General features: G+C 42.5%; 1 protein-coding gene across 1 annotated transcript in view; it reads left to right on the top strand.

The window, feature by feature from the left end:
- Window positions 1–14,992, top strand: part of IL1RAPL1 (interleukin 1 receptor accessory protein like 1) — a 589,910-nt gene that overhangs the window by 272,071 nt on the left and 302,847 nt on the right. The window contains exon 5 of the mRNA XM_084845510.1: window positions 8,396–8,470. Within this exon, the coding sequence (XP_084701636.1) occupies window positions 8,396–8,470 (75 nt within the window). The remainder of the gene's footprint in view (window positions 1–8,395; window positions 8,471–14,992) is intronic.

Genomic DNA, 14,992 nt, shown 5'->3' with positions numbered 1-14,992 from the left:
CGCCACCAGAGCTGCTGCTGCCGCCGCCAGGTAAGTCCATTCCAGGTAGGGATGGAGGAGAATTCCGCCACGGATTTCAGTGAGGCTGAATGCACTGGCATTCAGCTAGGGATGTACGAAAGGGACTTACCTTGTCCCGCAGCTTTTTTCGCGGTGGGGGGGAGGCGCTTTGCTTCTCCCCCCGAAGTTCATGCGAGGGGGGGGTGTCTTCCCGCCTCGCCTGACCGAAATTCAGGCCGGGGAGAAGCGCCCCGTCTCCCCAGCCGCGAACTTCAAAAGAAAAGTAAAAAAAAAAAAAAGCCCCGTGATAGGCTACGTAACGATTTACGTAGCCTATCACGGCTAGATCTGCAAAGTCAGCCGTGATAGGCTGCGTTAATCGTCACGTAGCCTATCACGGGTCACTTAAAAAAAAAAAAAAAAGCGCGTACGCTAATGGCGGTCCCCATAGGGAGCCGCCGTTCGCGTTCCTTATTTGGTCCCTGTAGTCTACGTAAAGATTTACGTAGACTACGGCGAAAATAAGGGCAACGCTATTAGGGGGGGGAGGCGTCCTGCCTCGCCCGGCCGAAATTCAGGCCGGGGGGAGAGGCGCCCCGCCTCGCCCGGCCGAAATTCAGGCCGGGGAGAAGCGCCCCTTCTCCCCGGCTGCGAAACAAAAAGTGAAAAAAAAAAGTGATAGGCTACGTAACGATTAACGTAGCCTATCACGGCTAGATTTCCAAAGTCAGCCGTGATAGGCTACATTAATCGTCACGTAGCCTATCACGGGTGACTTTGGGGGGGAAAAAAAAAAGCGCGTACGCAAATGGCGGCGGCCCATGGGCGCCACCATTTGCGTTCCTTATTTTGGCACGTCTAGTCTACGTAAAGATTTACGTAGACTACGGCGAAAGCACGGGCAACGCAAATAGCGGGGGCGGGGGCCGGTCTTCCGACCGGCTGCCGCCGCCACCATTACAAAGTAAATTAAAAACACACACACACACACACACACACACGTGATAGGCTACGTAATGATTTACGTAGCCTATCACGGCTAGATTTCCAAAGTCAGCCGTGATAGGCTACGTAAATTGTTACGTAGCCTATCACGGGTGACTTTGAAAAAAAAAAAGTGCGTACGCAAATTTGCATTCCTTATTTGGGCCCGGGTAGTCTATTTGCGTTGCCCTTATTTTCACCGTAGTCTACGTAAATCTTTACGTAGACTACCCGGGCCCAAACAAGGAACGCAAATGGTGGCGCCTATGGGCGCCGCCATTTGCGTATGCGCTTTTTTTTTTTTTTCAAAGTCAGCCGTGTTAGGCTACGTAACGATTTATGTAGCCTATCATGGCTGACTTTGGAAATCTAGCCATGATAGGCTACGTAAATCGTTACGTAGCCTATCATGTGTGTGTGTGTTTTATTTACTTTTTTATTTCGTGGCCGGGGAGACAGGGTGCTCCTCCCTGGCCTGAATTTCAGCGGCGAGGGATGGGGCGCCTCCCCCCCGGCCTGAATTTCGGGGGGAGAAGTGAAGCGCCTCCCCCCCACCGCGAAGCAAGCTGCGGGACCAGGTAAGGGACTTTCGTCCATCCTTAGTATAATCAGGAAAGAGCATAATCTTGTCATTTGCTGGTCCCCACGGCACCTCACCTCGTTCTCTTGCCAGACGCATAAGATAATTTTTTTTAGACGTTCGTGAAAAATGCACAACAGTCCCAGAAGTCCCTTTAGTGCCACGTATTGAGCCAGGAACACGATATGCATGCTCAATATCCAGTAGAAAATCAGATGGCAAAACCAATAACCCATGCAAAAGTTTATCCATAAATTCAACCAAGCATACATCAGCAGTCAAGTCTTTAATACCAAGAATACGAAGGTTCACTCTGCATGTAAAAGCCTCCAATTGGGAAATTCGGGCAAAGTATTGTGAGATGCTTGCATAGCAGTTTCATGAGCAATAACTCGATCTTTGAGAGCATTAACTTTCGTTTCCATCTTTTGAAGAGAGATATTAATTAAATCCACAGCCTCTTGGAGGGCAGTGATTGAGTCCTGGATTGTTTCAAGCTTCTTTGATTGCACCGATAGCTGAGAAGACATAGTTTTTATCAAAGCAAGCAACTCCTCTTCACCTCCGGCATTTCTAGAAACCTTTGCTGGGGGAGCAATTGCGGGGGTAGGTGGTGTTCCCAGACCTTTTGTTTTTTTTCTTTGATACTCTCATCCTCCACTTCCAGAAGCACAACAACCCAGTATAATTGCAGAAACAGAAAAGACAAATGTTTAATTAGATTTAAATGCCAGTCCCCAGATATTGCTGGTAGTTTAAGTTCACAAATATTTTTTGGAGCTCGTCAGTCTTGTAGTCTCCCAATTGCTAGGAGTTTCAAATAGCATTCAGTAGATGATAGTCTGGCCACTGACCTTAGATTGCAGCCCTTCTGCTGCACCCCAAAAGCCGCTATTCTTCCAAGATTTCAACCAGATGGTACTATAAGATTCCCCTTTTAATTCCAGGGGAATTTTAAAAGGTTTCTCAACCTTTTCATAGCTGTTTGAGATAAGCAACCTGCGGACCTCCGCAGGTCACTACCAAGATGACATGGCTCTGACCGGAAGTTCCTGGTCTTTCTGACTCTTAATGCTCTGATCTTTCTGACTTTCTCTTTTTATACCCTCCTCTCCGCAAACTGAAGAAATGAAACTTAATTGGGAAATGAAAGTGAAACTTAACTGGGGAAATGAAACTACTCCTCTCAGGGATACCCCCTCCCAACAGAAAACTCCAGGCCTTCAAACCTTCACACCTTTATTATGCAAACTACAAACAAATTGACATTGCTGCAGGCTACAGACAGTATCATCATGCAGCAATCAGCAACAAGCTTTCCTAGCAGGCTTTGCATAATACAATAGGCTTCAAGTAGCTGCCCAAGATAAAGCACCATGAATTAGAGTTGCTACTAAACTGCTGCTGGCTACTACGGACCCCCCTTCTCAAACTGAGTAGTCTACCAAGTCCCGCCCTCTAGGTAGGTCTTTCCATGGGGTCATCTCTCTTGCTACAAGTCTCTTGGAATGCCTCATGACCCTGCATTGCTCCTCCCTTTTCACCAGATGTCTAACTCTTGGGTCTCTTATTCCCACACCCTCCTCTTTGTTAGGATCTTGCATTCCCACAGTTTCAGAGGGCCCAGCCTGGCTGTCATCCAAATGATTTGACAGCAGCTGGGCTACATCCTCTCTGTCACTGCTATTCTCATCAGCACCCCTGCTCCAACAACCTTGACGCCTCACAAATGCCTTCCCCCCTCCCTCTCCCTGTCTGACTCAGAATCAGTTCCCATTCTTTTGGGGGCACATCTGCAGAGGTGACCCAATCCCTACAGGAGGAGAGGAAAAGAGTTTACTGTTTGAATTGTATTTGAAAATGAAAAAAAATCTAATAAACTGTTAATAACAATAAAATAAAATAAAATAAATGGCGATAGAAAATAAAGGAGCATTTTCATTAAGCATATCTAAACCTATAGATACAAGTCAGTTTCACAAGGCCTTTAATGGAATGGAATGGATTTCAAGTATTCTTTTATATCTGCTGGAGATTAGTTTATAAAGACTTCCATGTAAAGTAATGGACATTATGTTGAGCCCAAGTTACTCTCAGTCCAATTCTGTATATCAGAGATGAGAAACCTTTCTTGAGACCAACAGCCACTTTTCCCCATGAGCAAGCTCTCAGTGGCCACATTCCTGTGGTAGATGGGGCTGGAGGCAAAAGTGAACTTAAGGACATTCACAGAGCAGTCCTCCCTCGCCTTTCCTGAGGGATGGGGCTTCAGGGAGGAGGCTTGGCCTGGGCCTCAGTCGGCTAGACAGGGAGACCGGGGAGGGCGAGGCAGAGGTCCCCAACTGCTGCTATACATGTTCACCCAGAAGTAAGTCCTGCAGTATTCAATGGAGCTTTACTCATAGATACATCTGACTAGAACTAAAGCTTTTGCATGAAATAAAAGAGAAGGGTTCATACTAGATGGTGTCAAATGCTCTTGTGCATTGATCAATTCAATAAGCACATGGAAATCATCCTGTGAGATGCTCAGGGGGGGGGGAGAGAAAAACATCCCTAATGGACTTTTGACTATGGGAGCAGCACTTTAGGTGTTTCTGTCAGTATGGTCTGGAGCCATACAAATGGTGTCTCACAAACAGGAATCTATTTCATACCATAGTGTGCCTCACAATGACAGGGCTGCTGTAAGGCAGGCTGATGCTACAGATAAGTTTTACCACACACACCAAAAGAGTTTTGTGAGACTTAACATCCCTAATCCCTGTGCAGTTAAAAAAGGCTATTATTTTTCACACAGAAATCCGCCACCTGAGGTCCAAGGCCTCAGGTAAGTTTGTTAAATAAATGGAATTTGTTGTTCCCTGTCCTGCATGTCCTTTGTACTAGGATTATTATAGCAGTTGTTATACCTTTAAGAGACCATGACAGAACTTTGTCTGCTTTGAAGGGAGTTAAGAGATTTAGAAGAACAGTGGCTGAAGAAATGCTAACTGTCTGATAAGGAATAATTGAGCTGAGCTTGACAATAAAAGGCAAATCTACATTTAAATGGCATAGTGGATACTTTGTGAAAGATGACTGTGTGCTGATAACTTAGAGTCCTTAATAATAAATTACAAAGAACTAATAGGTAGTAGTTAAATTTATGTGGAATATTTAAGAAAAAAATATCACATCAGTGGAATCTTTTCTCCAAACATCCAACCCATCCAATAAAACAACTCCATAGGGCATTACTGAGAAGCCCAGTTGTCCTGTTGCTTTTTGGGTATGCTTCACAAACCTTTACTATAAACTCTCCATTTTATCCTGGAAGGCTGGCTAAGAAAGGGTTACAGTGAGCCAGGGCAGAAGAATTATTACACTTACTGACCTCTAACCCAGAGTTGATCTCAGCCAGCCTTCAGCTGGGTCTCAGTGCTGCAGACGGCCTAGTGCCTCTTATCTTGACTGCCCTGTGCCATGGCTGAACTACGCTGCACAGGCAGGTATGGCAGCAGGAGCTGGTTAGACAGCAAGACCAATATTTTTAATACTACTATTACTATTAATAATATATTTTTTTAAAAAAAGCTGGGGATAAAGGGGAAGGGGATAAGAGAGGGAAGCTTTTATAGAAGGAAGTGAATGTAAAAGCAACAGGAGGGAGGGATGAAAGAAACTGGCAAGTAAAGTTAAGTGTGAAAGAAGAAAGGGAGAAGAAATGACAGGAGAAGGGTAAGGAGTTTTTGAAAGGCATGTAGCAGGAAGATTAAAAAAAACAATATAAAATAAACAGTTTTCTCTACTTAGAACAAGGGTCCCTAACCTTTTTGGGTTGGTGAGCACATTTAGAGCTGTGTCATGGGCACTTTCACAAAATGGCTGCCATGGAGGAGCTTATTCATAAAATGGCTGCCATGGTGGGTGTGGCCAGTCACAAAACACTCATTTCCCAGAAGGCAAACTGATGAGACTAATAGAAATGTAACTAGCCTAAGAACCTAAGTACAAGGCAGAGGTGGGATGTCTGAGCTCCAAAATTCAAAACCATTATTTTGAACCCAAATAAAGATTTGGGACCCAAATAAAAAGCAGCACTTTGTTTTGCAGCATGGCAATCTCACACTTAAAAGAAAGAAATTCAAATAATCTTAAGAAATACAATTAAAATCAGGTGAGGAAGGGAGCCTGGTGGCCACCAAGAGAGGTGCCTGTAGGTATACTGGTGCCCAATGTAGGCACCATGTAGGAAAACAAGACTTAAAACCTCTGGATCAGCAAATTCTTCCCAAAATGCAAAGGCTGAGTAATGATACCAAGCCAATGTGTGCACTTAACTTGAGGAAAGCTTAATTATGGAACTTCTTGCTACTAGGAAATAGCTGTAGCAAACAATTTAGCAATTTTCAAAGACAGATTAGATATCAATATAAAATTATATCAGGAATTGCCGGCTGATTATTCCAATCTCTGCCTCCATTTGTTGCTACTGTGTCACCAGCTCCAACTCTGTAACACCATTTTCTTGGGTCTGTTGGGTCTCAGTCATTTTCAGCTCAGTGGCAAAGCTTTGAAACAGAAAAGAATAGCCAAATGAATGCTGACTATCTGCTGTGAGTGAGGAAAGGAAAACAGAGGGGTGACAGTGGAATGGTGTCTGCTGAAAGATGGTATGGTTGGCTGGATAGAACACTAAACAGGAGCACTCCACACAAAAGCGAAGCCAAATATTCCCTTCTACTTTTGGAGGACTATTTGCTGTCTGTGAAAGTAGAGAGGATATTCGGTGACTTTGAGTAGTGGGGGTGAATTCTTACAGTTTGGGCATGGGAAGAGGGGTGGCCTACCAGTCCAAACAAGGTGGACAAGACCACAGTGTATCTTTGTTTTTCTTAAAAACTCCCCAAATGTCTTTATATCGGGGCCTTTTGAAGGTAGAAAGGGATGCTGATGGACAGCTCCCCTGTCACTTCAAGCAGTGGCAAAGCTTTGGGAGTTTCATGGAAAAATAAAAGAAACCCTTGGCCATCTAATTTGGAATGGTAAACCCACTATCCAACCAAATTGTAAGAATTGACTCTATTCCTGAAGATAATTACCCCCTCCCCCCCAAAGAAGCCCTCAAAAGTCTGGTTTAATATTTCAGCCCAGCACTACTCCACACTGAAATATTTTGTTGCAGGTCCCACTTCTTGTTTTATCATTACATACAAATGAAGATTTGCACAACTTATCCATTATAAGTCCCAATTTGCACAGAGTGTGTGAATTTTAGAAAGAGTCAAGCTCCAGCTTCTCCCATCTTAGAAACGAAGCCATGGAAAAATAAGGAAAATGCATGAGTCATTCATACTTCCCACTGCAACCGCAGAAGAGACATCAGAGAGGGAGAAAAGAGGGTGGGACAGTGGGTGGGGAGGGGATGGAGGAAGAGAGGCCTGGATCCACTTGATCCAAGAGCCTCTCCACTTCCATCCCTGCCCAATCCCTGATAAGCAAGCTAGACAAGCTGACAGGCCCGTATAGCTAAATTTAAAAAATAAATAAACGTAAAGAGCTCAGCTCTCCTCCCTTCCTGCCTGGCTCTTGTCAGCTGGGCTTTACATAGAAAGCGGGCTCCAACAGGCTACAGCCCTCTTTCTATTGAGCTCTCTGTCTCTCAAGCAGCAATCCCTTAAAATTGTGCTCTAAGTCTTCTTCTTTTGTACAGAAGAAGGTTTTGTAAGGTTTGTACAGAAGCTGGTAGCTTCACAAACCGAAGGGTTTGTGTGTGGTTGGTTTCATTTTACAAATTTTTAAAAATCTCATTTTTGTCTATTGAATTGCTTCCATTTTTGTCAAACTGTCTTGTACAGAAATGTGTTGATTTTGCGTATTAAATGTTCTGTTTCTTGAACAAAGGGATAAGATAGACAGTAGGACAAAGCATTTCTGCAAATATCTTTGCTATGGCTTATTCATCTTTCTCCCTCTCCCTAACTGTTATAACCTCCTCCCTTCTGCAGATGGTTTCATGTTTAGACAGTCAATCTGGAATCTCTTTCGCTTTGCAGCACATGCATGAAGCTTGGCTGTAATTCTACATGGTAGCCTCCTTCCGTTTCCTGCAGCAGCTCTGTGCCCTTGCCACCTTCCCCCTACCCCTTACATTCTTATTAATTCTGTTGTATGCAAGCCCCCACCTACTTTTGCCTCTACCTTCTTTTACACATCTTGTGTTCATGCCTTTTTCTATTCTTCTCCCTATGCCTTTCATAGAATCATAGAACAGTAGGGTTGGAAGGGGCCTATAAGACCATCAAGTCCAACCCTTTAACAGTCATATGATTGGACCCAGATTAATGGCGCAAACCTATGCACGTTTAGTCAGAAAAAAGTCCTAAAACTCCCAGCATGGGACTTGCTGGGAGTTATAGGACTTTTTCTATCTAAGCATGCATAGGATTGCACCCTAAGTTAGTTGAACTTAGGTAACACTGAACTTAATGGGACAAGTTACTCATGACTTAATTTACTTTCCATTGATTTGAACTAACTATGTCTGGATGTAACCCATTGTGTTTGAAGCACTGCAAAAAGAAAATGCTGCAAAACTTATTTGACTATAGTGGACAAGAGAAGTGAACATGCAGACATGTACACAAATGGTGATTGTGTTAAAATTAAAGCCATTGTTAATACTGCTCCAGAAAACACTGGGGAACTGATTCAGGATAGGCTTTGGATATCATTTTAAGTATAATCCTCATCCTACTTATTTTAAGCATATTCTGTTTGACACCTACCAAACAAAATATTCTTATTCAAGAATATTCAGAATGCATATATTTCTTTTTCTCCCTACAGCACCACTAACAGAAAAACCACCAAAACTTTTGCACCCTTCAGAGAGTAAACTCACAATGCAGGAGACGCAGCTGGGTAAGTGGCATTCGGGAAGTGCTGATGTTATCTGTGTGTTGATGTTTGATGAGGGCATTAACATTTAAAATCAAAGGAGGGGAGAGATGGCATTACACTGTGTTTCTGTGCAGAGATGCTTGAGGATAGTTTATAATGATGGCATATTTGGATTGATGTTATCATGCAAATGAATATAGTTCACCTTTTTAAAAAAGTAGTTGCTGTGTAAGGCGTCATTTTCCTTCCTTAGTTTGTACTTACTGTTTGTGACTAATAGTTTAAAGAAGTTCACTGGAAGTAGATGAATGGATGTACTGAAGGACACAACTGAGAATAGAAATAAACTACATGTTTCTGCTGCTGCATTTATTCTCCGTAATATCTTACTTACTAAGGAAACTGTAGGAGTGAGCGTTGCAAGTTCAGCAACCAAATTTCCTGATGATTCCATTTTAGTTTGACCAACCAGGTGCTGAGAAATTTCAGTTGACTTGGCAATAAACGTACTGAAATTAATGTTATACGCATGCCTAGATTTTAAGGCATACTTTCACACCTCCAGAACAGCACTTACTTCTGTAGTGTTGTCAGATCACAACTGACGTTCAATGGTCTATAATTCACTGTGAAACTTTGCAAAACTCTTCGGTACCTGCTGAATAGAGGGTTGTCACCATTACCATCCAATTTGGACTGCTGCCTTCTGCTACCTATCATAGAGATCTAGGCTAGTGTGATGGCATTAAATGAAGGGGGGGGGTGTTTTCCTGTGTTGTCTTGGAAATTACAAGTCTTGTCTGAAGGCTAATTCTCACATTTCTTTTTGGCATAGTAAAGTCCTTATGTGGTGGACTTTACCACCACAGAAAAGCACCCATTTTATGGAGACATTAATACCTCCACTTAAAAACCTGAGAAGTTACTACATCAGAGACAACACTAGCCTGATTAATGTACAACCTCCTTACTGTTTGGGCAGGTTTAAATTGTGTATTAGATGTTCTCATCTATCTCCGTGTAAGACAATAATTCTTATATAGTAATTCAGTTGTATTTTATGTAATATTACAAAAATATAACTTATGCAAGTATTTATACTAGCCTTGTATTGGATCATATCAATTGAATTTATAGTAATAGTGAAAACTTCCCTGAGTTTGCAGAGTTCAACATTTATCTTCTCATCATGTTTAGTTATATTATCTTCTGTATTGCTATTCTGACTTTAATGTTCTACTGTAGCCAATCTGCCCTATTATTTATGATCAAAGTATGTGAAAGAAGTATTTGCTCTGTTCTGCGGCACTTTCAAAGAGTGTTACTAGAATTTTGTGTACATGTGACTTCTTATAATTATAGTTAGGTTGTTACTAATTTCTGACTCTGCATAGCCGTGCTGATAATTTAGTGTGTCACTGCTCATTATGGGACACCTTCTGCAAGATCAAGGTCATGCTATGTTCCATATTAGTTAGCCTTTATATTTAAAGGAACATTTCTGAAATACAGCTACAGGATGATTAATAAAAGAAAGTACAGTGTCTGGTACCTAATGTTTGTAGGGTCCAATCCTAAAAGTTCTAAAACACTGGCAAATATATGCTTTCAATGGTCAGAACTAACTGTTACATAGTTACAAATACTAATTATTTAACAATATCTTATTAGGAACACCAAATGGTTGGTAGTAGTATTGTCATCATATTGAGGCTACACACATTATACTATAGAAAATATGATCTGTGATTATGATCTGCTTACTAGAATCACCTGCATGGCCCCTGGGATCCACAGTTCCCAGTCCCTATTGGCCTACAATGGGTGTGTATGTGTAAAATGTATCTCTTTCATTTGACCTTTGGTTCAGTTGGCTATGGGGAGTATCCAACACTGCCAGCCTGGTTATGCTATTAACGCTATTGTCCTACTGCTAGCGTAAGTAACCTCTAGCGGTACAGCAATAGCGTAAGCTGGCACAACATACTTTCTCTGGATGTCAGTAGTCTAAGCAGACTGGCAGTGTTGGATCTGCCATGTGTGATTGTTTTTACTCATGCTGCTTTCCCCATTTTCCTTGCTTTGTTGAATTTGTTTTATTCTGTTTCATTCACTGTTGTACACCACTTGGGGCACAGGAAAGGTGGCTAATACATAATCTGAAATTACTTTCAGAAATGTTTCTCAAACTAATTTGATAGGCCTGGTAAATCCAATACTTAATAATGTATACATTTGGGTACATCCTCGGTTTAGGGTATAAAGTGTACCTAAATGTCTGCATTTGAGCAAGATAAGATGTAGATGTAGCAGCCTATGGTGGCTACTTATCTAAAAAGTAAGCTGCCATTTATTTTTATGAACATGTATAACTTTATATATAACTTTAGTGGCATTACCCATTTTCACATCCCATTCAATTTCAACAGAATAAACTTAAGGAAGTGTATCATTTTAGCTGGATTTGGGCCAAAGCTATTTATCATGTAGCTCTAAAATTGTATCATTGCAGATGATATATTAAGAGTTCTTAAATGGAAACCATTAAGGCTAAGTACGGGTGCAGTTCATATCCCATTGATGTCAATGGCAAAATTCCTATTGATTTTAATAGATGTGGACTGCTCTTTAAATTCTGGTCCTGAATTGAGAAGCAGTATTCTGTTTGGGGTGGGAAGATACATTTTAAAAGCTCACTGCAAATCATAAGAATGAATAGGATTTGCAGTGGCTTGTACTGTGAGAAGACACAGATCTATTTAATATTTTGTTCATAAAGATTTTTCATTGAACTATTAGTAGATGTATGAATAAACGCATATTAATTATTTTGCAAATTTGGAGAAATTTTAACATGTTCAAAGGAAGGGGAAAATCTGTAAATAGCTTTTCACCAATGAACCACATACATCACACAGAAATTCAACATGTGTTTCATGCTTACGACATCAAATACAACACAAATAATTTAATTAAGGCCAGTTAAAAAGAAAATGTATAAGTAAAAATTACATGATGAATTGACTGTGTTGAATGGAGTTCAAGTTCGGATAGGAGAGAATATGGAGACCAAGAATCAGGCAGTGCAAGAGCTAGCAAACTTTTACTACATTGTAGTAATGTAGTAAAATTCTACATTTGAATAAAAGTAGCAAATTCTACATTTGAATTAATGAAAATTTGTATGTTTCAATAATGCATTTAGGGCTTGACTTTTTTATTGGAGACTTTTCATAATACACATGGTTCATTTCTGCTCATTGTAACTTAGAAGGGGACCAACCTCTCAATACTTGATGTGCTTTTTAATGCTACAGGAATAGGTAGATGCTAAAGATACTAACGGTGCAAAAATCCTATCCAAATAGTTGGCAGTCTCGGAACTCAGAGGCTGCCAAGTATCCAATGCAGGGTGGGAGGAGAGCAACAGCTCCATGCTCCAGCCACCCTGCATTTTCGCTAGATGGGTGATTTCACCTGTCTAGTAGCAGTACCTCGGAGGGGGAGGGAAGGACACTGGGGTAGCCATAAGAAATGGCATAATGCAGCCACCCCAATCTCCTTCCCTCCCTGACTCCCAGGAGTGCCCCCTTTTCCCCATCTCTGCACTCCATTTTCCAAGCGTGGAGAGGTAGCCGGCGTGGTTCTCGTGAGGCTGGCTGTGAGGGGGAGGGAGTGGGGAGTGTGGCTTCCTGGCTTTGAGGTCAGAGCCCTGTCTCCAAGCTCTGAGCCAGGAAACCAAACTATCCTGCTCTCTAAGGTGTACATTAGAATCTAAGGGGTTTAAGAGAAAATTGTTGCTTGAAGGAGGGGGGATTAGTAGAGAATTGTTTTATAGCTTTCCTCAACAGGTTTTTCCTCCTCATTGAAGGCAGAATTGTGGAAGGCCAAACAAAACTCCCCAGTGGCCATGCAGTGTATAGAAACAAGAAAGTAAGTTTCCCCTTACAGGAGCTTCACTTCTCTCTTCACTTCACTAGACGAAGACAGCATAAAGATGTTATCATCTTTTAGAAAATACTCTGTTTTTCTTCAGAAGGAGGTGCCTAAAAGCCTCTCCTGAAACCACAGCAGACAGAAAATTAGATTGGCTTTCCTACAAATTTCAAGAGACAACCTGAAGCACAACCTGCCTTCTTTCACAACTCAGCCTAAATGAGAAAGGAGTTGGGGTTGTGCACTATGTCATTTTTCAAGCTGCTTACAGCCTCCTCAGAAACATAAGACAGAGACTAGTGGAATATATTCACTAATCACCCCCTTCGCCTAATGGCTGCTCAATCACTGACAAACTAGACTCGATGGTCTTATAGGCCCCTTCCAACCCTACTGTTCTATGACAGACAAATTTTGGAGCCATATTGTTTTTGTCTCTGTGTTCCCCTGAATCTTCAGGAGTATTCAGGTTCACTTTTGGTCTGCTTTGGAGGAGCCCCACTTTGATTCTGACATCTCCTGCATCTGTCTGATTTGATTCGGGATTTGACCAAACCCAAAGCACACTCTAAGTTTATATCTTTGGTTGTATATATCTATTTCTCTGACTCCTGTGGTTAATTAGTATTAGATTCTTTAATTACCCTTAACTACTTTTTTAATTTGTTGATTGGTTTGTTTAATAATAGTTTTTATTGTGTAATTTTTCATGGATTTTTGTGAGCCACCTTAAAGACAATGCTTGGTAAAGAGTGCAAAACTAAGGATGTCACAGCAGTCCGGGAAGGGGGTGGAGTCCAGTGGACATCTTCCCCCTTGGTCCCACAGTTTACACTCTGCAGACCCCCACGCTTGCCCGATTAGGCATGTGCCAAGTCACGGAAGCTCGGGTATCCCTGCTTACCCATGAGCCGCCATTTCGTGGAAAACCATGGGTAAGCTTTTTACATAAATGGCCATTTTGCACAAAATGGTGGCCATAAATAGCACCATTTGTGCCTGCAATTTTGCATAAATGAGGAGGCCCAGAAGGTTGTAAATTCTTCCTTGAGAGAGGGAATAGTGCCGCCCTCTTTAAAAGAGGTGGTAATCAGGCCACTCCTGAAAAAGCCTAACCTGGACCCAAAGGACAATAACAACTATAGGCTGGTGGCCAACATCCCCTTCCTGGGCAAGGTGCTTGAGCGGAGGGTTGAGGGACAACTCCAGGCACTCTTGAATGAAACAGATTATCTAGATCCATTTCAATTGGGCTTCAGGCCTGGTTTTGGAATGGACACTGCCTTGGTAACCCTGTGGGATGACCTCTGCCGGGAGAGGGACAGGGGGAGTGCGACCCTGTTGATTCTCCTGGACCTCTCAGTGACTTTCGATACCATCGACCATGGTATCCTTCTGGATAGGTTGTCTGGGTTGGGAGTTGGAGGCACTGCACTGCAGTGGTTCCGCTCCTACTTGGATGGCCGATTCTAGAAGGTGGGGCTGGGTGACTATTGCTCTGTGCCTTGGCAATTCTGCCATGGGGTTCCACAGGGCTCTGTTTTATCCCCTATGCTGTTCAACACCTACATGAAACTACTTGGGGAAGTTATCTGGAGGTGCAGGCTGTGGTACCATCAATATGTGGATGACACCCAGCTCTACTTCTCTTTCTCATCGAACCCAGGTGAGGCAGTGGCTGTTCTGAATCAGTGCCTGGACATGGTAATGGACTGGATGAGGGCCAATAAACTGAAACTCAATCCAGACAAGACAGAGGTATTGTTAGTGGGTGGTTCATCTGCCCAGCTAGATGATGTTCAACCTGTTCCGGAGGGGGTTGCGCTCCCCCTAAAGGATCAGGTTCATAGTTTGGGGGTGCTCTTGGACCCAGAACTGTCACTTGAGGCATGGGTGAACTCAGTGGCATGGAGCACTTTTTATCAGCTTAGACTGGTATACCAACTACACCCTTATCCAGACAGACATAGCCTAGCTACAGTTATCCATGCTCTGATAACCTCTTGTCTGGATTACTGCAATGTGTTATACATGGGGCTGCCTTTAAGAACTGTCCAGAAACTTCAACTAGTCCAAAATAGGGCAGCAAGATTTTTAACAGGGACTGGCCAACAAGATCACATTATGCTAGTACTTTTCCAGCTGCACTGGCTGCCAATCCATCTCCAACCCCGATTCAAAGTGCTGGTATTAACATTCAAAGCCTTTAACAGCTTGGGGCCAGGTTATCTGAAGGATCACCTCCTCCCATATGTGCCTGCCCAGACCCTAAGATCATCCTCAATGGCCCTTTTCCATGAGCCCCTGCCAAAGGAAGTGAGGTGGGTGGCTACCAGGAAGAGGGCCTTTTCTGCTGTGGCAGCCCAGCTGTAGAATGAGTTCCATAGAGAGGTTCGCCTGGCACCTATGTTGTATCCTTCCGGTACCAGGTGAAGAACGTTTTATTTTCCCAGTATTTTAGCATTTTAGCTTCCTCGTCTTTTAGGTTTGGTGTTTTAAATCTGTATTTTAAATCTCTGTATTGCTGCTAGGTTTTATTCTGGTTGTACTGTTATATTGTGGTTTTAAGCTTTCATATTTTATATTGTTTTATGCTGCACTTTGTGG

This window comes from Heloderma suspectum, chromosome 3 (genome assembly GCF_057233095.1).
Source record: "Heloderma suspectum isolate Gila_16-S chromosome 3, 16-S_ref, whole genome shotgun sequence".
In the NCBI taxonomy this organism is placed as follows: Eukaryota; Metazoa; Chordata; class Lepidosauria; order Squamata; family Helodermatidae; genus Heloderma; species Heloderma suspectum.
The sequence above is the reverse complement of the archived record's forward strand: the minus strand, read 5'-3'. Positions and strand labels throughout refer to the sequence as shown.